General features: G+C 43.1%; 1 protein-coding gene across 1 annotated transcript in view; it reads left to right on the plus strand.

Moving 5' to 3' along the window:
- The window catches only part of LOC135882880 (complement factor H-like), a 110,431-nt gene that overhangs the window by 12,623 nt on the left and 72,727 nt on the right, over positions 1–25,081 (plus strand). The window contains exons 5-11 of the mRNA XM_065409914.1: positions 6,383–6,583; positions 14,455–14,619; positions 17,885–18,061; positions 20,701–20,877; positions 22,200–22,373; positions 22,818–23,000; positions 24,871–25,053. Coding sequence (XP_065265986.1) covers positions 6,383–6,583; positions 14,455–14,619; positions 17,885–18,061; positions 20,701–20,877; positions 22,200–22,373; positions 22,818–23,000; positions 24,871–25,053 — 1,260 coding nt within the window. The remainder of the gene's footprint in view (positions 1–6,382; positions 6,584–14,454; positions 14,620–17,884; positions 18,062–20,700; positions 20,878–22,199; positions 22,374–22,817; positions 23,001–24,870; positions 25,054–25,081) is intronic.

Below are 25,081 nucleotides of genomic sequence, written 5' to 3' on the forward strand. Positions count from 1 at the left end.
TCCTGCCAGTGTATAATTCTTTGTTTCTTCACCAGGGTCAGTTCTTAATGTCTCTTGTAGTCAGGAATCCCTGGACTTTGTGGTTTCAATGAAGCAAGTGTTCCTTCTTCTCTTTTCCTGAAACAGTGTGGTTTAGCATCATACAGGGGAGAGGTTACTAGCACATCACCCTGTAATGGTTTTGCTTCTTTTAGAAAAATCCAAAGGCACAGTAGGTCTGTCAGTGGACAAGGGAGAGGTTACTAGCACTTCACCTTGTCTTTTTTTTCTCTTTCTTTTTCCTGCTGTCCAGAAGACACAGCAGAGCTAGAAGGAGAAATAGGCTTATCATCAGTCGGAGAGCCCTCCCGAGGAGGAGGGGTCTTTTTACAGTGAGAAGCATGGGTCCAGGCAGGTAGTCCTTGGCACTTCACAGTGGTGGTGGTGGTTAACAGGACTTGGAAAGGGCCTTTCCAGTGTGGAGCCAAAGCAGTCTTTCGTTGATGGACTTTACGTAGACTCAGTCTCCTTGTTTCAATGAATGGCAGGGCTGCTAGGGTCTTTGGGTAGCACTTCTTTTATCTGTGAGAAAAGAAACCTAACACATTTCATTAATGCCTGGCAGTGTTTTGCAGATCTCATAGTTGCTTGGGCACATTCAGGCCCCCCTTTTCTTGGCTGTCAGCCAAGTCTTAGCTGTGGGTAGTATCCTTGGATGGGGCCAGCGTCTTATCTTTGGACTGAGCTTGCTAGCTATTTTTTCCTCAGTTAACTCATTTTGTTCTTTTTCCTTCTCCCCTTCTTGGCTTCTTTTAACCTACAATGGAAACTTCCACTCTTCACTCATACACCTTTTCCCAACAATGAACACATACACATTGCCATTATACAGTACATTAGTCTTATTATTCAATGTATGCCATGTACACCCTTCCAGTAAAATAACTTTATTACAGAGCTTTGGAGCAACAAACCAGGACAAGCACACCCACTTTTGAGGAGTTCACTCGGTACAACCTCAGGTGTCCAATAGCTTTCCTCCCTCCCCAGCCCTCTGGCTAGAAATCTGAGGTAGCCAGAAGGATCCCATGGGCAATATGGGGAGTGGGTTAACCTTCCATGTCCTTGCTTCCAAAGACTGTTGGTATGCAAATTTTAACAACAATTTTTTTCAATTAAAAAAATCTGGCCAATGAAGTTTCTTTTTCTTACTTAAGCAACTGTATTAGACTTTAGTATATCACATTTTCCTGATTTATCCAAACATTTTTTGTATTCCAAGTTGAATAAAACAAGTATCTGCTTTTTGATGTAACCCTTCTATTTAATTTTGAACTAGACTGTCTTATGAAAATATTAAACCCAACAATTCTGGCCACAAGACAAACACCACAAGACAGGACAAAGAACACAAAAATAATTCCTATTGTACCAGTAAATGCATGGTACATTGAATGCTGTTCAGCTGGCATCCGTTTTCTCTGATGATCTGAAAGACAAAAGAACAGAGTTCTACCCCTTCTGGGTAGTCAGTCATTGCTTAAAATATTTCCTTTATATACACATACTCTTGTTGATTTTAGACAAAACAGAGGAATTACCCCATATTTCCTTGTATTTGTTTCATAGGCAGCCCAGGTTTCAGTGGCTTCTACCTTATTAGTTAGAAAATTGCATTAATACAGATGCTTTCTGGCTTGCTTCCAGATCCAAAGCTATCCACAGCTTAAAGATTCTTACTTTAAAAGGGTCACAATTAACTTTCCCAGACTTTTGATTGCCTTTTACTTCTAACTCCTGCTTTCAAACACCCAGTGATCTGAAAGAGACAACACAACCTATATTGGTAGGTTTGCATTTCTTTTACCTCTGCTACAATATACACTGCACATGTTCTGGGGAAAATGCACATCCTATCCACAATTCAATTTCCACAACACTAGCCACATCAATTTCTACACAAGGTGTAACTGTTTCTTTTGTGCTTACAAAATCTCCATGCACCCCTAGTAAAGTGACAGCTCGACCACACAGAGCCAGGGGCACTGTCCTTCTCTCTCTTTTTACCAGATCTTTTATCTGCTATTTTGTTACCCCAAAACAAATTCAAATCTTTATTCTTTCCTGAACACCGGGTAAAGGCCATTTACTTAACATATAATTCAAAGGGCTATTCTTAGAGGGTTTTACCAGAGACCCACCCATCTGCCTGCTGACACTCTAACAGAGAATTACACAGAGAACAGAGGGAATTATGGCCTAATAGGATCCTATTACAGGAATTTCTACTAATACTGACCACTACAGGGGACGGGACAGAAGGATCCCAATTCGACCTCAGAGCTTCATCGCACGCGATGGCTTCCACTCTGAGGAATTACGAATGAGAGGCTCAGTTCCGTCCACACACCTAACGCCTAAATGTATAAGACAGAAATTCATTAACCGGAGTCGCCAGTAACTGTCACCAAAATATCGGGTCCACCTAGCTGAGAGTCAATAACAGCCAGACAGGGATAAGGAAGAGTTGCTTTATTCAGCAGAAGAAAGGAGAGCCTTGCACCTTGGTACAAAGACTCTGTCTTACACACATTTTACCATTTCAATTATTATCCTGGGGATTTGAAATCCCCATGCTTATAATTACTTACTCCTTTCCTTCCACTATGCCCTCAAAGTTTCCAACCTGTTCTCCAATCTCTCTATCTATTGCCTGCCCGCTTGGGCCCGATCCTGCTTTTCTCGCTGAACCGTCCCTTCCATGGGCACCGGCTTTTTCACTACCAATTTAGATAGGAGGGTGGGCTTCTCAACTAGCCCCCACCCTTCCTGGTCTCTTCTCTTAAACATTCTTACTCACAAGGCTACCCGAGTCCTCCCTCGTGAGGCTTGCCACTTGGGCAAAACGCATGGCCCATTGGCGTTTAACTATTCAATTTTCTCTTGTGGCAAACACACTGCTCTTACAGCATATGCAAACACAAATGGTTAAATTCTGACAAGTCCCTGAAGGACCGGTACTTGCTTAGCCAGTGCTTCCTTTTCTGCCTGGAAGTCCTGTCTCAAGGCTTGCAACTTGCCCTGGGCGTAGGTTTTGAGTCGCTGCCTGGTTCATGATCTATGCTCTTAATTGCTCAATTCTAGTTATCAAGTACACAACTCTTCCCTTTTCTCCAACTTCTCTATTGCCCAGTCCTGCTACGACTGGGGTAGATCCACCTGACACCCTTCCCGGTCAACCGGGGTGGAAAGAGGAATGCTAAATCCCTCTCCGGTTCTCAGACTTACTACGGCTGAGAGTAGGCACGCTTTCATACTCACACACGTACGTCCAGACTGGCCATGTCTGTGTATAACGTTCAGAGAAGGTGCTGTGCAATCTCCAACTTGCTTCCTCTCTTGGGAGGGCAGTTCTTTTACACCCTGAGGTCTCCTGGGGCGTCTTTTCAGTGATTTCAGTCCAGGCCGGCTGCCTGTGGCTTCTTCAGCGTCCCCAAACCACGCCGGCTCCAGGGTCGCAAAGACAGACTGTTGGATCTCACTGGACAGTTAAGCTTTGCAAATGTAATCTCAGCACTGTAACTTGTATTGCCTTTGGTTTGACTATGTCTATATTTTTTCACAGCCAGCTGGGGCCAAAAGCAGTTTTTCTTTGTACTTAGCCTGGTCTGCATTGATTCTTGACCTTGAACGCAGATTAACTTTCTCTTTATCTCTGGACCAAGCTGAATTTCAAATTAACCCGTTCCTTTCCTCAATAGACAAATTGCTCCCATTGTGTGTCAGAGGCTTTTTGGTGAGTAAAAGCTCCTCTGAGATGTATGATCTTATCTAGATTGAAGGTACCTTCTAGTGGGCATTGTTTAGATGAATTTTCACGCGTGTAATGATTCCAATTCTCTAAATACCTGCAGGTTTTAGTACCATAATGTACATACATGAAATAAGCTGGGGTACCCTTAGTGGGTGAGAGGGAATCCTTAGACTGTCCCCCACCCATTTTCCAATCACACACACAGGGAGGAGGATGCCCTGTCCGCGCTAGCGGCACATAAACTAAGGATCTCTCCCTACAGGATATTCACACAGGAGAGACTAACGAGGATGGCCACGACCCTCCTACACCTCCCTTCAGCAAAGAGCGTCGGGTAGTCTCAGAGAGACGGCGCCGCTTACTCTGTTGCATCCAGTGAGATGATCAGACTGTCAGTGGCTCACACGGAGAGGAAAAGGGGAGGGAAGAGGGGTTCACACACTCCTAGACCCAGGTAGCCTCCTCGCCGGACGATGCCAGGCCGAGTTAGCCCACCATGGGTCGGATCTCCTAAAAGAAGAGCTTGCGTTAGAGTAGTTCTGGTCACGAGCCAAAAGACTTCGCAGAGTACTCTGGGCGTCTTCCGGTAACACTCAATTCACACTGGTGTACACACACACACACCAAGGCCTTATTCCAGGTACTATTCCCAAGTACCTCCAGGTACTATTCCCAAGTACCTCGATGCATCACTCAAGGCAGTAAAAACCCCTCCTGAGGCGGTAACAACCCCTCAACACCGGTGCATACCTATGCACCTCGCATATGCATACAGGGGGCGGCAACAATTCCCCTAAGCCGCTCAGCATCTGACCTTGCTGCACAGTCAATAAGTTCGGATGGTGTGAGCCCAACAGGGACAGACGGCCCCACGGACAGTCCTCCTCCGACACCCCAATAGAGATTTCAAAAGGTCTCCTACCTCTATTGTGGCGCCATGGGGTTTGAAGGGGAACAATCCGTAGCAGCTGCCGGTGCCTCTGCGGGCGTTGCCATCCCGGACGAGCCCCCAAATTGTCGGAGAAAAACAGAGTTCTCACTATTTGTTTGGGTACAGCAAGTCAGATGCTTTATTAACTCTCACAATTGCGCAGAGGGAGAGAGCTAAGCAGGTCTCTCAACAGGTAAACAATTACAGCAAGCATTTATACCTTTTGTTACAGGCAATAATAAGCAACAGCTGCATTTTGTTTATACATAGGTCATTCTGATATCTTGTTTTGCTCACTAATGTAGACTCTTAGTCTACATTCCATATTATCTACACAAGGTCGCAACAACTTCTCACACAGTTCTTTCCCACTCGCCTCACACATTCCTCGCTTCTACAAATCTCGTGTTATTAGGGTTACAGTTAGCCTAACTCTTGCTAACGAACTGTCATGCATTGCATCCCCTTCCTGTCAGTTCTTTCTCTGCTTCCACAATTTGGTGATCCCAATTCTTGTGTTATGAGAAGGAGTAAATAACACTTATTTACTTTTCTTATTTACTTTGCTGGACTTGATTAAAGCACCTGTGAAAATAAGATGATATGGTATAAGTTAATGGAGCTGTAAATAACTATACAACTAACATATACACCATGATTTATTTGACAAAATGTGCTAGACTCCACCCTTCTACAGGGAAGATTTGTAGCTATGTGTTTTATCTATCCAAATGATAGCATGCCAAGCACAATACCATTACTGTATGAATGGTATAAAAGAAAAAAAACCTATTGCCATAATTGGATTCTGAGTCACTTACATATACCACAGCCCTAGTTTTGTACCATCCATTTTTGTTTCCTCATTTATTCTGAACTGTCAGTCTCTTCCTGAAAAAGAGCTCTGTGTAAGCTCGAAAGCTTGTCTCTCTCACAAACAGAAACTGGTCCAATAAAAGATATTACCTCACCCACTTTGTCTCTCTAATATCCTGGGACTGACATGGCTACACCAACAATGCATACAACAGATTCTCCCAGGCAGTTCTTTTCCCTGTGCAAAATCAAGAAGTTCTTTCTCAAATGTTTACTCAATCTTTCTTCAGGTAAAATCCCAGTGGCTGCAATGAGAGTTTTGTTGAGTAGGGACGGAGTAAAAACTTATCAAGGACTTCAGAATTTGGCTTTGATAATTACAAACAAATGAAAGCTGTCTAAAACAGGAAGAGCTGTAAGTGGATTTGGAGCCCAGCAATGGTATTATAAATTAATTCTCTGATAATGTGACTCCAGATGTCTTGGAAAACATGGAGTTAATTCCCCATGGATCTGCACACAAAGGGAACCTTTAGTATGTGGATCATGTCCTGTCTTGTGTGGAGGAAATTCCGTCACCTCCATGACACTATCTTGCCCACTGGTGGATGGCCCTGTATCATGGGGAGATCCCACACAACATGTGGGTTCTGGGGGCTGGAAACCCTGCCTACCAGGTGAAAGCTCTATCTCGTGCTCCAATGGAACAATTCGGGTAAACTGTGATTGTAACCTTGCAGAGCTCTTCTCTCCTTCCACCTCTTCGAATGAGTGTCCACAGAAGTGGGCATTTTTTCTTGCATATACCTTGTAATATTATACATTTTAAACTTTTTTTAAAGTGAGACCCTGTGACTACCCACATATAGAAAATGGAGCATTAACTGACTATTATGAAAATCACAAAGAACGAGCCTTTCCAGCACAGTTAGGTGTGTCAATTTACTACAGATGTCTTACCGGTTACATATCTGAAAGCAAGACGCCGTGGCCTCCGATCACATGTACTAAAACGGGCTGGTCTCCTGCACCAAAATGCCTTAGTAAGTAAAATTGTGTTTGTATTATTTTCTTCAAAATTCTATTGTAGTATAACTAATAATTATATACAGCAATGGACAGAACCAGGACTGTGAGGGAGGGTGGGTGTTACTACAACACTGCTCCATTCTGGCCCCTTGGCTCCCCCAGCAAAGACTGTCATCCAAGGACATGAGTGTCTCTTTAAAAGGATACTTCCTCACATCAGGCTGCAGCATCAGCGTTAAAAGGAGCACGTACTTGGAACAGGCCTTCAATAAACTGGTTGTAGGATTTGCAGAGGGGTTGTTTGTATTTTGTTGTTTTTTTCCCCTCCTTTTTGCTTTCTCCTTATTGCTGATCCCTCAACCAGCATTTCTGTTTCTCTCACAAGGGAATAGGATATGAATTGGTATCCCTCTGAGAGTGAGAGTGCTAGTGGAAGGTACTGGGATCTTGTGGATTTAGAAAGGGAGGGAAAGATCAATAACCTGTGTGGAGAGAGACCTATGAGGAGGGGTATTTTGTGTTGTGAAATTTTCTTCATGAGGAGAGGCGTAGGTGGTTCTTTTGTCTTTGGGATGTTCAGTTGTAAGAAAGCTGCCTGTGAGAGTGACAGAACTATAGGAATTCTTTTCTCTTTTTTGACATTGCCCATGTGTGCACGTGCGTACACGCACACTCTCTCCTGCTCTGGGGAATATATTGTTTCTTAGAAGACTTTTACAGCTTGCCCTGGAGATTACTATTTTAGGCTGCATATGTTATCCTTTTTTCAAGGTTGCTCTTTGGTGGCAAAGAGGGTGGAGTGCCACTGCCAGATGCTCTGAATATGGAGGCCTACAGCTGGTGATCCTGACACATGCTAAGTCTGCTTTGCAACACTCTAGCCATACAAAGCAGATTTAAAGCTGACCTAAGTAGCCAACTGAAGACTCCTCTATATCATTCCACTTTGGAGTCTCAGGCCATCCATCAAATAACTTAATCTAATAACTGTCTATAAAACTTTCCCTCTTATTTGTACAAAGACTAGCCAAATTCTGGTTGTTTTCAAAATCATACAAAACTACAAATGAAAGAAACTTTAACAAGTCATGTAGACTCTTTTGACAATTGTATGATACATCAATATCATACAAATAATAATCTCTATACCCCTAACTAGATATATCTCTATTAGATACATAGCTAGGGTATAAACATAGCCTAATTCTCAGTCTTACACAAAATCATAAAATTATGTTCTTCAAATAAAAACATCAACTGTTAATATCATTATGAACAATTGCATGTAGTACTTCATATACACAGATACTTTTCCTGGAAATTAATAATCATCATCATCATCATAATATTTGGTTGTATTCCAGTAGTGAGAAGAGGCATAATCAAGATTGAATCCCCATCGCTTTGTACTGACGCAGTAAGAAACAGTGTCTCCCTCAAAGAGCTTGCAATCTAAATAAACAAAACAGGAAAAAAATGGAAGAGAAAGACAAAGAAAGGTGTAATGACTTGCCAACATTCACACAAGTTAGTGTCAGAGCCAAGAATAAAACCCAGCTCTCCTACTGGCCAGATTAATGAGTGGAGGCCCCCTTTTCATCAACACAGTATTAATAAAAGCAAAAAAGTACCCTGCTTATGACAATCAACAAATCATGTATATTACTGAATAATCATGAAAAGAAAATCAAAGACAATGAACAGAATAAACTGCTTGGATAAACATAAAAATATAGAACATTAAGAGTCAAATGAAATGTTTCATATTTAAACTGGCATCTTGCAAATGTTAAGTGCTGCAAATTCAGTTATTGTATCTTCAAATGACAGTGTTTGAAATAAATCCCATTCAATTGACATAATAGCCAGAGCATTAAACTTTGTTTCTGCCATACGTGACTGAAGACAACTTTTTTTAAGGCAAGCTGAGACAATGATCACTCTGCTTCACAATTGACAATGGATACAGTCAAATGCAGTCTCCACGCAATATAAATATTCAGGAAAACATTGCTCAGATATTTGTCATGCAAAAATGTGGTGATTCCAGTAACACTTTTATCCCGCATGTCACAGCATCTTATAAATTCTGAAAAGTGATACATTTTGGCGAAAAGCTGAGGTTCTAGATCATTCAAGTAAGCACTGAGCAATGTGTGAGTGCATGTTTTCATCTCCCCTTCACTTCGCTTATTTGATCAAGAAATGTAAGCAAACCGAACCTTGTGGATAATTAGTGTACCATTAACTTCTTCTTTTTAGTTCTGAACTTAGCTTATGGAGGATAACATAAAAGCAGTCAACCTCAAATTTCCCTTTCCCTCAAAGCAGTGTCACTTCTGCCATCAGGAAATTTTTGCTTTACAGTATGTTTGTGTACTTCATTGTTGGACTCATCAGCATAACCTCCCAATTGTTTTGCTTGCTCCTCAAAATCATCAAAATGACAGTGTAAGTTTGTGACAAATGCTTGAAAAGAAGTCAGAAAATTAACAGCAACGACAAGATTCAGACCTGGCTTTTGAAGCTGTACACTAGTTTTGTCAAACCTTTCTTGTATAACGTTCCATAAGATACTAATACAAGCAGTTTCCAGGCTGCACGCTTTCTTGTACAATTGTGCTTTCCTCTGAGTTTCAACACTTTCCTCAGCATTGTCCATCATTTCTTTCAAACAACTTTGAATGCCCTCATATTTCACTACAATTGTTTTACAACATTCAGCATGACAGGACCATCTCATATCTGACAGGTGTGACAAAGTTCCTCCTCTGCCTGAGTGGGTCCTTCGCTTATTGGCGGATTTGCTCGCCTCAGAGATTCACGGCAGCCCTCAGTTTGGCCACTTCTGCCAGTGGCTCAAAACTGCCATTCACTCAGCTAACCTCATCACTGGCCAGCATGGGGAAAAGGAGGAGAACAATCCCCGCAGTCTCTGCTGACCCACCTAGTGGGTCGAGGGGCAGGCCAGAGACCTTCCCCTCTGGTGGGACCCACAGTATCAAATAGGGAGTTGGGGGGATGGGGGGAACCCGGCCCAGCCCTCTACTATGGGTTCCAGTCCAGGGCCCTGTGGATTGCAGCTGTCTACAGTGTCTCCTGTAACAGCTGTGTGACAGCTACAATTCCCTGGGCTACTTCCCCGTGGCCTCCTCCCAACACCTTCTTTATCCTCACCACAGGACCTTCCTCCTGTATTCTTGTATTCCTCAGTCCTCCAGCAGTACACCTTCTCACTCTCAGCTCCTTGCACGCCTCTTGCTCCCAGCTCCTCGCATGCACCTCACTAACTGAAGTGGAGTCCTTTTTAAAACCAGGTGCCCTAATTAGCCTGCCTGTCCTAATTGATTCTAGTAGCTTCTTAATTGGCTCCAGGTATCCTAATTAGCCTTCCTGCCTTAATTGGTTCCAGCAACTTTCTGGTTGTTCTGGAAGAGCCCATTATCTTTCTCAGGGAAAAGGGACTTGCTTAATCTGGGGCTAATATTTCTACCTTCTATCACTCTTGTTTAGCCCTGTGATCTCACTCCCATTCCTGTTATCTCATTAGTTGTTCCTCGCAGTTATTTGGTATCACGGACCTGTGGATCCTCCCCTTAGGCTGCGGGGAGGTCCTTTAGCAGTGGGCTCTGCCCGCCCACTTCCTGGCTACCAACAGGATCACTCTCCTGTGTCCATTTGGCCTGACCCTGTCACACAGGGTTTTTAGGACAAGGAGAGGTTCTTGTTTCCTTTTGATAAGATTGTTTTGTAGAAGCTTCCATGCCTGGGCAACACCACAAAAAAGATACAGTTTCTGAACAAAACTGAAACATTTATGTCTTCCATGCAACAATCAATACTGCAAGTCCCAGCTAAGTTCAGAGAAGAGCTGTGCATGGCACATACACAGCTAGTGGGTTTACTCTTTTTTGATATAAGCTTGAAGATCTTCATACTTTTCAGACATGTTACTTTTGTTATTGTATGACTGATCTCTGCAGTTTTCAATAGCATTGTCATTTGCATCCAATAAACTGTTCATGGTCTGGAAGAATGACTTGCCCATCTGGCTTTCAGTTGGTATAAACCCAGTTAAGTCCTCTCTGATGGCACCATGTAAGCAGTAGCATAAAATGACAGATAACGGACTTCATGGGCGATATCAGGAGTTGAATCTACTATCAAAGAGTAGTATTTTCCCTGTTTGGCTTCAGTTACAATCAGGGCCAGCTTTAGCAGGTGCGGGGCCCCACGCCGGGACGCGAATTGTCTCGCGCCCCACCGCCCCAACTCCGTCCCGGCCCCGCCCAGACTCTGCCCCCTCCCTGCCCCATTGGATCACTCCCCAAATCCCCACCCTGGCCCCGCCCCCAACCCTGCCCCTCATTGCCCCATTGGATCCCTCCCCAAATCCCCGCCCTGGCCCCGCCTCTTCCCCAAGCACGCCTCATTCCTCCTCCTCCCGCCTCCCTCGCAGGCTTGCGCTGATCAGCTGTATGGCGGCACAAGCGCTGGAGGGAGGGGGGAGAAGCAGGACGCAGCTTTTTTTTTTTTCCGCTCCGCTGGCAGCCCCGGATGTTGCGGATCCCTCTTAGGCGCGGGGCCCCATTCTGGGGAATCGGCCGAATCGGCTTAAAGCCGGCCCTGGTTACAATGAATTCCAAAACCTTATGAGCTCAATGAACTCATCACAGTTTGTTTTTGACAAGTAGGATGGGTGACCTTTCCCTTTGTTTCCATAGTGTTTAATATGCTCTCTTACAAACTGGTCAAATTTGATGATGGCTTCAAGAATATCTAGATAATTTTGGTTCTGAGGAAAGCCAATAACTTCCTCCCTTCCTCTAAATGCTAAACCACATTCATCAAGAAGCTTAATAAGTGTCACAATATGCCTTAAAATGTCTTCCCAGTTCTGGCTGGAGGGGTAACTAATTGGGGTAATGAGAGGTTGGGGAGCAGAGCTGGAGAGGCAGAGAATCCTAAGAGTCCACTAAGTCTTTAGCTAATGCCAGGCTTTCTCAGATTCGTGCACAAAACATTTTACAAAGCCAGATTCTTTCTACTTTAAGTGAAAATTTTTGAATGCCAGTTGAAGAAAACTGTAATCTACGGGTCTTATCCATCTATTATGCAGAATTTTTCATGGAGCACCTGTAAATGTCTTCTTGTCTGACCAGCTGTTTTCATGGCCCCTCAAAAGGTCCGTCTACACCAGGGATCGGCAACCTTTGGCACATGGCTCATCAGGGTAAGCACCCTGGCGGGCCGGGCCAGTTTGTTTGCCTGCCGCGTCTGCAGGTTCGACCGATCGGGGCTCCCACTGGCCGCGGTTCGCCGCTCCAGGCCAATGGGAGCTGCAGGAGGCGGCATGGGCCGAGGGATGTGCTGGGCACCGCTTCCCGCAGCCCCCATTGGCCTGGAGCGGCAAACCACAGCCAGTGGGAGCCCCGATCGGCCGATCCCTGGTCTACACAGTCCATGGCAGAGAACCTCCAAGTTTGTAGCAAGAGATTTGGGCTTGCAGAGGTTGCACTGCTACAGTAAAAATATCTGTATAGAGATTACAGCTGAGTCTGGAGCTTGGGCTCTGAAGCCCACCCCCCCATCCCAGTCAAGGCATCAGAGCCCAAGTTCCAGCTCAAGTCACACTATCTACATAGCTGTTTTTAGCATGGTAGCGCGAGCACCATGAGCCTGAGTCTGTCAACTGAGGCTTGGAGACTTGCTGCTGTGGGCTTCCACTCATTGTGTAGATATACACAGAAAGTCTCCGATTCTGTTGCCCCTACCAGTTGTCACAGCCTGATGCGTGACAACTGCTCTTCTTCAGCTCAGCTACAAAACCCACCATATGGCCTAATTCTAAACCTGACTCCAAGCATGGGCCAGCCCTTCTGCTTGGCTACTTCCATGCCAATCTACTCTTCCCCTTCCACCTCCTGTGAAGATGCTAAAGTTTGCCGGAGGAGAGGTCTGCTTCCCTCCAACTTAGCAGGCTCACTAGCCACCAAATGTGTTTTTATGCTGGAGCTGGGAGCTGCACTGAATAGACATCCTATGACCAAAGCCTCTCCCTGACCTGCTCCAGACCCCACTAGTTCAATGCACCCATATGACTCACCTCCTTCTCCCCACATTCCTAGTAGTTTACAATGCAGTTCAGTAGTAGTTAAAACTATAAGTGCTAAGAAACTAGAAAGTACAATTATATGCCCCCCTGTGATCATACTTTTACAGGGTGGTTTGGTTGGTGTGAACACAATCAATTAACATTTTTGTTGGAAAACTGAAATTCTAATGAGTAGGCATGAGGATGTATAAATATCTGCCTATGTATGAATTTTTCAGTTTGTAGCTTATTCTATTTTCAAGTTAGAAGTGGCAGGAATATTATGAATGGGTTTTGTGTAGTTTTGGTCTGTTTTATTTCTTTATATATTTTTACTTTTCATAAAGGGCTCATTTTTTAGGTCTAGGTGTTTGAACATTTTTATTCTACACTTGGAGAGTGGGGGGAGGACAGGGAACCCGCCTTATATTAGTTATAAAATTGCTCCTTGAAAAAGCTACTTCCCATGAAAAGTTAAAAGAGAGGAGTTGATCAAAACAATGTTTGTAATGGAAATATTTTCATCACAACCTTAAGTGTGGAGTTGTAAATCAAATAGTGCTGTGAATGTGCATAGGACTTCCACAAAGCACAAAAAAGAACAGTTACTTTTCCAAACACCTTGCAGTTGAATTCTGACCAATATATTAAACAGGATGACAACTCTAGTACAAGGTCAAAAGATTCAGACTCTTGTGGCAAGTTATTTTTAATGAGGGATCTGAAGCAGAAGGACAGTGGGTACACACAGTGGGAAGCTTTCTGAGTATAGGCAGTGTCCTGACAGAAAATGCAAAGTCACAAGTACTCCACAACTTCAATCACACTGTAATTGCCAGTCACACTTTCCTGGCATTCACAGCTCATGGAAGTGGGTGGGAAAAAAAGGTTAAAAAATATTCAGGGAATCAGAATTTTGGTACCAAACCTTGTTCTTTGCTCCTAGGCTGTCAGGGACCTTTACACTTCATCACACTAGTCCAGTGACTGAGCATGGGGAGAAGGAAAGTAAGAGATGCTTCCTTTGGCTGTTGGCCCTCTCCTGTCACCTTGTTTATCCTGGGCTGATGATGTGATTTCCATTATAATGGCATGATTTAAACAATCCCATTACACCTGACTTTGGTTTTTATTTTGGATTAATGGAACTTTTCAGCTAGTGCCTGAGCCTGAACATAAACCCAATCAACAGCAATGGTATCTATGTCCCTACATGTTGGTGTTTCAGTACCTGTATCATTTGGATTCTGTAAAGATGCTTTTTGTTTTAATAATCCGATTCAATGAGCATCATAGTGATACCTATAAATAAAATACCTTGAGGGAATAATATGATTGATAACGTCTTCTGGAGGCTAATGCTGTAAATGAATCTGTGCAGACACCACTACTTAAGAAACATATTGGGCAAGATTTTTTGGCTGGTGTAAAATCAGTGTCGTTCCATTGAGGTTGATGGAGCTTGCTGTTTTGCACCAATTGAGAATCTGGCCCATGTGACCCAATTCTTCACTGTCTTGCATCTTGTGTAATTATTTACAACTGTGCAGAGTTGATATAACAAATTTCAGGCTGGTGGAAAAATCAAGCTCTTTGATTCATATTTGAAAATAAAGGACTTTTCAGTATAAAGTACTACAGTACTATGCAGCAAGAAGGTCTTATTTGAAATATTTTTTTTCCAAATAAATAGCTAGTTTTGAAGAGGGTGGTTTGTTTTGTTTTGCTTTTTCTTTGTTAAATGTCTGACTTCCATTTGCTAACCGAATGTAATCTTTTTTTTTCCTTTAGAAAAGTGTTCTACTGGTCGTTTGGAAAATGGTAGATTTCTGTCTGGCTATTGGAACACCTACAAAGAAGGTGATGAAATTTCATATGAATGTTCTGATAATCTGCGAACCAAAGTTACATGCACAAAGAATGGCTGGTCACCTACTCCAAGTTGTACTTCTAACAGTAAGGAACATTCACGTTCTATTGATCAGCTCGTTAAAAAACTTGTAGACGTATTACTATCATCATCTGCCTGAAATGAAAACAAAAATGCCAGTTCTAGCAGGTGACTTGTCATGACAACGCACATTTCTGACCTGAGTAACTGTGCGATCATATTGCATTGACCTTCAAAGTTCTTCACCCAGCCCCTGACTGCTGTTTATCACCCCTGCTTGTTCTATGTACGGTGACCAGGTGTCCGGTTTTTGACCAGAACACCTGGTCAAAAGGGGATCCTGGTGGCTTCGGTCAGCACCACTGACTGGGCTGTTGACTGTCCAGTTGGCAGTGCTGTGCAGCGGGACTGGCAGGCTCCCTGCTAGCCTCATTGCCGCTTCCGGGAAGCAGACGGCATGTCCCCCCTCAGGCTCCTACCTGTAGGGACATCCAGAGGGCTCTGCACGCTGTCCCAGCCCCAAGCGCCGCTCCCACTGGCCGGGAACCATGGCCTATGGGAGCTGCGGGGGCAGTGCCTACAGATGGGGCAGGGCGCAGAGCTGCCTGGCCACACCTCCGCATAGGAGCCTGAGGGGGGACATGCTGTTGCTTAAGGTAAGTGCTGCCCGGAGCTTGCACCCCTGAACCCCTCCTGGGCCCAAACCCCTGCCCCAGTCCTGACCGCCCGACTGCCCTCTGAACCCCTTGGTCCCAGCCTGGAACACACTCCTGCACCCCAAACCTCTCATCCCTGGCCCCACCCCAGAGCCTGCACTCCCTCCCACACCCCTTCCCGCACCCCAACCCCCCTGAGCCAGCCTGGTGAAAATGATTGAGTGAGGGTGGGGAGAGCGAGCGATGGGGGGGGGGGCGGAGTGAGGGGGAGGCTTGGAGGAGGGGTGGGGTAGGGGGCGGGGCAAGGCTTTTCGGTGTTGTGCCAGTGGAAAATTGGCAACCCTAGTTGTTTCATTTCTAAAAGTTAGATTGGGGTTGGGACAGGTACCAGGAATTTCTTTGTCTTCTGTATAGAGCTAAGCATATCTTTTTGTAATAAAATAATAATAATAGTCCCCAACCCCTCTGCCCAACTCTGTTCTTCCTTAACTCAACCCCATAGCCATCCTTATTCCCACCTCTCAGCACTAAAAATAAAAATGTAGCTGTGGCCACTTGAGCTGTGGGAGGGGCTAGCCTCCCCACATTTGATCCTGTCAAAGATCATAGGTATGTACTGAGATGGCTAGCCACTTGCATCACCACAGCAGTACTCCTATTTTTACTGTGCTAGTTTGATTGGAGCTAAAGCTGAAGTATGTCTCTTCATGCTAGAATTTACAAGTTTCCAACTCTTATGTAGACATACCCACAGTCTCAGTGCCTGGCATGAGTGTGGCCCCTAGGAGCCAAGAGACACAATTGCAAGGAAAGTTCTTCTCAGCCCCTGCCACCTTGGTCTAGAGCATGTTCAGTACAGATGGAATCTTTAGAGAATAATCAAGCTCCAAACCTGTACAAACTGTGACTTTCATAGATTTATAACATGGCCAAATTTGGGTGCATTTTTCTGAGGACAGCAAAAGGTAAATCTTTGACAACAAGTGGACACCACAGCGAAATGTTGAGTCCCTGCTCCAAACCATGGAAGTGCTAGAGGTTCTCAACAAAACAGCTCTAACAATAACTTAACATTGACAAAACAGAATATTTTACTCAAACATCAGTCTCCGAAACAGTGAAACCGTTTCAGATTCAACTTTTCAAAACAAAACAAAAAATGATGCTGAGGCAGACACCAGACATGGAAAATTTCAATCCAAATGGTTAAAGTCTAACAAAGTTACAAGCAATTATAAATGGGATTTTATCATACAGAGAATCGGGCAAATTTAATAAAAGATGTTACTATTAGCTCCACCTAATATTTATAAATTGTGACATTTAGCCACTGGTCTGGTCTGTGTTTGGGAATAGTGTGGAGGCAAATTTCAGAGTGTTAGCCATGTTAGTCTGTATCAGCAAAAATGACGAGGAGTACTTGTGGCACCTTATAGACTAACAAATTTATTTGGGCATAAGCTTTCGTGGGCTAAAACCCACTTCATCAGATGTAAGGCAGCTCCCATCTTTTCATGTACTGCTATATATATCTTCCTACTGTATTTTCCACTCCATGCATCTGATGAAGTGGCTTTTAGCCCACAAAAGCTTATGCCCAAATAAATTTGTTGGTCTATAAGGTGCCACAGGTACTTCTCGTTTTTGTGGAGACAAAGTAATCCAGGGAGCAGTTGTGCTCCAGGAAATCCTATCTTTCCTCCAGTTCTCTACCAGGCATGAGTTGTGTATGCATTATACCATCTTTTAGGATAATGCAGCATGTTCCTCTGTCTATACCTGGTCAGCACTTCTGGATGTTGCAAAGTGGGATAAAGCCATGGCTCCACCTTGCCCCTCTGCCTCCTCTTCCTCCAGGGAGTGGCTTGCACAGTTTGTCTGGTAGCTCTGGGGGCTTGAACATCAATTAAGATATTATGTGTAAAATCAAGTCATCAACCTCCATAACAAAATTCAGACAAACACATCCTGCCTCAAAGCCTCATTCCCTCCCTATCTCTACTCTCCCCAAATGCCCAAGAAAGTGGATGGGCTGTGCAGTGTATCCTGGAAGTCAGCAAATTCAGGGAGAGAGTGAATTCCAAAATTGAATGCCCCTCCAGGATAATGCCCCGCTACCAACACCCTCTCCTTTAAACTGAGGGGGTCTAGCATGAATGCTCTATTGATCACAGCTGTGGAAATATTGCAGTGGGAGAGGCTGTCTCTGAAGAAGGTAGGTTAAGTGATAATGTCTCTGTGATGTTTAGCACTGTCTTTCTCACTGATGAGCCCCTTATGATTGTCAGGTGCATTAAACCATGAAGCTGCTTCACCAAATTACTTGTACATACAGCACATAAAACAAAAAGAGAGAACTTTCCCACAAAATAAGAGCTGGCAGTGTCAGAATCAAAATGACCATTTTCAGTCCAACCATCTTTTAGATTGGCTTTGAGAAATCAGTATCAGGAATGATTGTGAGAGATAAAAAACACTGATATACACTCTGATTTCTTACCTTCCCCTCCCACTGTCCAAAAGTATGAAGGAACTTATTGTTCAAAAAAATTTTAAATAGCATTCCTCCATTTCATTTCAGGTGTACCTCTTCTCGTGGTCACTGTATACCTATGAAAAGCATGTTAATTAACAGTATTTATCTTGAGATAATGTCATACTCTCTCTATTTTAGAAATATGTGAAAAAGTTGAGATACAGAATGGTTATTTCTCTGAAAGTAAGAACAGATTTACTTTAAATGAGGAAGCAACATATAGGTGTCAGATTGCTTACACGACTCCAGAAGGAAATGAGGTGGGGAAGACACAGTGCCTTCGAGGAGGATGGACTCCTTTACCAAAGTGCATTAGTGAGTAATTTAATGATTGAAGAACTCTCTACTTTGTCACATTGCTCCTTTTTTCCTCACTAGAGGATGAGCACCATGTTCAGGTATGGGGAGAAGCTTCAGCTTCATGTGGGGAAACTTACAAGGCTGAGGCTCCTTGGGTTATGTCTTACTATGACTGGACAAAATTAATCTATTATTTGGGGGAAGTATTACCATCATAAATAAAATAACTTACCATTGACTGATCAGTATTTAAATCATAAAGACATACATTTTATGTAAAAGCATCAGAGCACAAAATTTTAAAAACTTTCTTCCAATTGTTGTCACTTTAGTTATCTTAGTTATCTTCCTGGTTTCGGGAGTTCCTTCTCTCCAGATGAGAGGAAATATGGTGATTAAAGTGGACAATTAAATCTCCCACTTTTGTGGGATAATAACTCCAATATTAACCCAATCCAACTGGGGGTCATCTCTTCCTTTTATTCCAGGCTGCCTTATTTCCTGGCTATTCCTCTTTTTACCCTATTAGTATCCACATACACAGAACACCTTTGTGCATAAAAGAATTTGCTTATAATTTGTCTTCAAATGAAGTCCATTCCATCGCACAGAGAAGAGTATTAAATAAACAGCATAGCTACCAAGACCTAGAAAATCCCATCTAGATTATCTGTCTGTGAAATACATGAACTTTAACCTGTTTGCAGTTCTGGCTCTGCAAAGTGGTGTCCCGAACGATAGCACCTGCAATAGCTCTTGCACACTGGAGTGTTTCACACAAAATAGTCTACAAAATTGTCTCAATAAATGAATAAACCTTCCTTTGGATGCATGGCTCTTTATTAAGTAGCCTCCCATATTTCCAGTCAAGAATAATTCTCATGTTTCTACAGGGAGGAGATTCCCTGCAATTTGTGACTCATTTGGAAATCAGTAGGGAAATATCTGACTTTTGTGGTGTTCATGAATGTTATGATTTGAAAATAAAGGCAGTGAACATGACAGTGCCAACGCATGGATTAGTTTGGTTGGTAAACAAGGACCAGACCCTCAAATGGGATAAAACAGAGCTAAGTATTAGGGACACATAATTGAATGCAGTGAGAACTCCTTATTTACTGTTGTGTTGCTTCCCACCTTTGCCTTTTTATACGTATAAGGCCCAATTTTCCTTCTGTTCCATCTGCTTTGCGTAGTTCTGACTGGAGAAAACAACCAAAAAAATAGTTGGCTGGTTGCAATTCCCCCCAAGTATAAAGGTGTGACTAGGAAAAAGGCATCATAACTGGGATGTCCTGGCTCTTCTGGCTGCTGAAATGACCTTTTGGGGCGATAGGTAACCTGCATAAAATAGCTTGAAGGAGGAGGAGCAACCTGGAAGGCAGAAGGTTGGCTTGAAGTCATGTTTGTTCTATCCCTTGATCAGGTTCCTTGCCAGGGCCAGCTCTGTCTTTTTTGCCGCCCCAGGCAAAAAAGCCTCCTGCCGCCCCCCCCTCCCCCCGGCAGGGAGCGCGGCAGGGGAGGGCGCCGAGCCCGGCCGCGGCCCCGCTCTCCCCGACCGGCCGGAGCGCCAGGGAGGGGGGAGGGCGGCGAGCCCGCAGTGGCTCCACTCTCCCCGGCGGCAGGAGTGCTGGGGGGAGGGCGGCGAGCCCGGCCGGGGCCCCGCTGTCCCCGACTGGCCGGAGCGCTGGGAGGAGGGCGAAGAGCCCGGCCGTGGGCCCGCTCTCCCCGGCGGCAGGAGCGCCTGGGGGAGGGCGGCGAGCCCGCCGCGGCTCCGCTCTCCCCGACCGGCCGGAGCGCCGGGAGGAGGGCGGCGAGCCCGCCACGGCTCCGCTCTCCCCGGCGGCAGGAGCGCCGCGAGGAGGGCAGAGAGCCCGGCCGCGGCCCCGCTCTCCCCGGCCGGCCGGAGCGCTGAGGGGAGGGCGGCGAGCCCAGTCGCGGCCCCGCTCTCGGGCCTGAGCGCCGCCCCCCTCCAGGTGCTGCCACAAGCACATGCCTGGTAGGCTGGTGCCTGGAGCCGGCCCTGTTCCTTGCTCAGCATAGCTGGACAAGACCAGAGAATCTGTTCCCTGGCTTCCCTACACTGGAGCAGAATCTAGCCCTTACAGATGATTCAAGGGATCATGACTGCAACCTAACTGTAACAATCACAGTAACAATATGTAGTGCAGCAACTGAAAGAAGGGAATTATATTCACAGTCTCAAATGGTAGGAAAAAGGCAATGGCCTGAATCCAAGGAAGGAAAACTTTTATGCTAGACATTAGGAAGATATTCTGAATTATAAGAGCATTAGTGTTGACTCTCAAGGGAAAGGTTTGAGTCACTATTATCACTGTAGATTTTCAAAGACAAACATGTCTAGTAAACATTAGTGGGAACGATGTAAGCAGCAAGCATGCAAAATGCAGGTATATATTTATTGCCTAAATGTTTTCTTCTGGTTTTGCCTTCTAAATCTATGAACACTTTCCTTTCACCACTATGTAGTCCTAAAGACAATTTAAAGAGATATAATGTGTGGTACTGTGTGTAGAATTTTCATTTTTTTACTATACTGAGGCCCAAATTCACAAAGGTAGATATAATGAGGATGCTTTAGAATGCCAGAGTTTCTAATTAAGAAAAATAACTACATTTCTCTAATTCTACAGAAACATGTGAAAAGCCTCGTTACGAGCATATTAATTTCCACACAAATCAAATGGTGTTTCTGCCTGAAGAAATACTGGAATATGAATGTGCGGATGGATACCAAACTGTAAATAAAATCACAACAGGTTATACAGTATGTGGCATAAATGGATGGACTCCTGAGCCCCAGTGTCTTGGTAAGGTGTTTTTGTTTTGTTTTAATTAAATTACTACTCTGCAGAACGAATTCCTTTGACTGTCATAGTTGCTATATTGATTACTAATTTAAATAGCTCTGATTTAGGTGCAGGTTACATTGTGGATAATGACTGGGTGGGAAGTGTTCATGTCTGCTGGGACAGTGAAGAATCATTCATTGCATTCAGTCAGCAATCCCCAGAAAAGTGTGTTCTTCGTAATCTTAACCTTTTCAAATTACCGCACATCTTTCAGGAGTCGGATTTGTCTTGCGAGCCTCCAAGTTTCACCTGCTTACAAAATCAGACATAAAAAGTCCACTATTACTGAAAAATGGCTTACTTTCTAATTTTTACCATATAATAATAAAATAAATCCATTGGAATATAAATATTGTACTTATATGTCAGCTCTACAGGGAGGGACTGGCTGTTTGTGCAGCGTCTGGTGCCGTGGGGTTCTCGGTCTGGACTGGGCACCCGAGACACTACTGCAATACTGACAATAAATACTGTCCCCACTGGGTCAGGCTCTGAGGGAAGTCTGAGGAGGGTTGGAGGGGCTGGGGTATCTCTGCTCTGCACAGATCCAGATCCACTGGGATTGAGAGCTTCGTGGTCTGCTCGGCATTAGCTGCATCTGTCTGTTCCAGACTCTGGATGGAGCAGCTCTGATTCGAACGGGGTACAGATTAAATTCAAAAGTAATGGAACCATTGGGAAATAAGAGGTAATCAGAGCACTGGAAACTGCAGAATTATTATTGTACTATGAAAGACAAACAAATCTTACAAAAACTTTGAACAAGTAATAGTTGTATTTTAAGTCGTGACAAATAGCAATCCAGGTTGAAAGGCCAGCATCATTAACTGATTATTTGGAGTACTCCAAGTGTGATTTTTCTGAGTAAGGATCTGTGTCTATGAAACTACCAGTTTCTAAATTACTTGCAAAAATGTTTATATTTAAATTAATATAATGTGGGGGAAAGGTTATGGAAAGTCACCCCTTCATTTGATTAAATGTCATCTTTGTTTTTCCTCCCAATTATATCCTATTGTGCTTGTTTTTTTCCTGCTTGCCTTCTTTTCTTTCCCCGCCCTAGATGGAATTCTAACTCTTACAAATTCCCAGTTTTTTCAGCAAGATTCTTGTTCTTGGTGCTAACCAAAGCCCTGATCCAAATCAATGGGTGCCTTTCCATGGTTTAAAACTGGTTTTTGATCAACCCATTTTGTTCAAATCTTTTGTATTTTAAATACTTTCCCCTAGAAGTATTTGCTATAATATATTTCCTTTCCTTTCCTCACCATCATCTTTAGCCATAGAATGTGAAATGTTGATATTGGCCCATGGCCAGGTTTCCCCCCCGAAAGCTAAATATGATAACGGAGATGTGGTAACTTTTTCCTGTGCAAAAAGTCACAAACGAGTGGGACCTGACTCCTCTCAGTGCTATTACTTTGGATGGTTCCCAGCATCTCCGACATGTAAAGGTAAATATTTCCCTTAGGCTTATTTAAGTAGGATACCTCTTAGTAAATCTGGCTCTTCAATACTCATCAACTCTTCTGTGGGCTCCTTCTGGATCCTTGTGTCTATCCCAAGGTGAACTACCCCATCTATCCTCATGCCAATTCACTTACTAACCCACTGTGCCTTAATTTCCCATTTGAAACTGTGAATTTGTTTCCGTCCATTTTGATTATAGTGAAACTGCCAGTTGTGTGAAGTGGTAGTAGGTTGAACTCAGGGCACTCATTTCCACTTGTGACCTAAAGTAGGATTTGAATCCAAATCTCCAGAGATAAGGTTAATTAATTCATAGTCAGCTGTGCCATCTTTCTCCACTTGAAGCAGTGAATTTGGCTTTTTTTCATTTTTTATTGTAGTCTATTTTTAATTGGAACAACTGTCTAGATATAATCTCTTTGTATTAGAGGAAACCAAAGCTTGTGGGCCACCACCCAGCATTACCAAAGGGAATATTATCAGTGAACTTCATGAGGAATATGAACATGGCGACTCAGTGGAATATGACTGTGACCTCCGTTTTAAAATTATTGGATCAAGAAAAATAGAATGTATTGATGGGGAATGGACATCTTTACCTTCTTGCACTGGTAAACTATGTGTTTTTTCACACTCTTAGGATTAATATAGATTAATACTTTTATATTTTACACTTTTAGAGATTTTTCAAATCCAAACTATACCTACTTAAATGTAACATACTGGCCAGTGTACATAGTTTCTGTACCACAGTCCTCCCTGAGATGGAATCAGATGGGTGATAGTGTTTTTATTGATTGACATCTAAAATACTTCCAACGGCTAACTGTAATTTGCAGAGTCTGGAATCCTGGCTGAACAAAAGCACTGAAATTTCAATTTTGAGAGTCCACACTGATAATTTACCTAATGCTGGAGAGCATCCCTTAGTATGCATATTAACCAACATAATTTAAAAAAAATTAAAATAAATGAACACAAGTATAATATTTGCTTGTAGTTGCAGCATATTTAGAAATCAATCAGAATTTTTTGGTTTTATCTGAAATGAAAATGTGCATTTATAGGAAATAATTACAGATGTTTTGTGGAATAAAAGGATGGTATGACCTAAAAAATAATAGATAAACAAAATCCAAAGTGTTAACAGATCTACTAGAGGTTCTATGATTGTCTTGGCAAGTCTAGTGATCTGAGCTTTGTCCTGCTGAAATCATCATTGGTTAGGTTTCCATACTGATCTATGAAAAATGTAAGGAAAGGGGTGTAGCTGCTGGCCTCATTTTAGCACAGTGTAAGCTGAATTTGTTTTCTAGATACTATTTTCTTTGCCTTGCCTTAACTACATGTAAGGAGAACTTTTGATGAATACCATTGGATAACAGGTCAGTTGACTATTTCACTATCATCCTAACATGCTGCTGAATGTTGTTTATTATTATTTATGGAGCACCATAAGTGCACATAACAAGGTCCCTGCCCCAAGCAGTTATGAGAGAACTAAAACACAAGTAAAATATTTCGATAGCAAGTGAAAGACAAGGAAGTATAGAAAAGGACGTTTAATGAAGGGAGGAAAAGCTGCATGCTGCCCAATCAGTGGGAAGCAATTATATTTGTAGGGGCAATGTGAAATGAAGTACAAAGCCAAGAGTGGAATATAAAATAGAGTGGTTAGCAAAGAGATTTGGGATCGAGCAGTATAAGGAAATGTCATAGCCAGGGAAGAAGTTTATTCTCAGTCTTATAATTTATAGGGAGTTTCAATATAATGCAGAAAAAGAGCAATAAAGGAAAGGCTTTAAACAGGTATAGTGGGGTGACACGGTCGCAGCAGCAGGAGAGCAGAGGCTGCAAATTAGAAAGGGGAAAGTGAAGAATGTGGGGGTCAGGGAGCTTGCAGTTGTCAACATGGCAGCTGTGTGATTTTCATTTCTTGGATGTGTGCGCTGAAGGTGGCAGGATTTTATTTTCTTTAAATATAAAGTGAGTATTGGGGGGGTGTAGTTTAGTGTCATGATAGTAGTGAACTACTAGCAAATTGGAGCGAGGTATTGTGTTGAATGTGAGTACTGATTTGATTTAAGATTTCCTTGCATTTTAGTGTTTTCATTCTTGTGAGGGAATATAAATTGAGCATTGCTAAGTTAATGATATTTTGTATGTGGAAATAGAGAGAAATAAGGGACAATCCTTACAAAACTGTGAGGAGAGAAAAGCTGAATACAGTCCTGGAAGATAACTGGATTGAGGAGTTGTCCTAGTCATAGAGAAGTGAGGGAGAGGAGTTTGGAAGAATGGCAAATGTTATTACAAACTAAGGGCCTAGTTCTGCACCCATTTAAGTCAATCAGAGTTTCACTTCTAACTTTAATGAGAGCAAGATCAGGCCCTAAATAATTATTTTAAGTAAGGCTCTTTGATCATGTGTTTTATATGTGCCAAGAATATAATGTGGAATATTTATGCTCTTTTCCACAGAAGAGGAAAAAACCTGTGGACTACCACCCCCTATTGCCAAAGGGGGAGCTGTCAATATAGACAATCACCAGTACGTTCATGGAGATACAGTGGATTATGAATGTGAAAAAAACTATGTAATGGTTGGGCCAAAGACAGTGAAGTGTCTTAGCGGAAAATGGATATCTTTGCCTTCGTGTGCTGGTAAACTATTTAGATAATACTTTAAGCA

This window comes from Emys orbicularis, chromosome 8 (assembly GCF_028017835.1).
Source record: "Emys orbicularis isolate rEmyOrb1 chromosome 8, rEmyOrb1.hap1, whole genome shotgun sequence".
Classification (NCBI taxonomy): Eukaryota; Metazoa; Chordata; order Testudines; family Emydidae; genus Emys; species Emys orbicularis.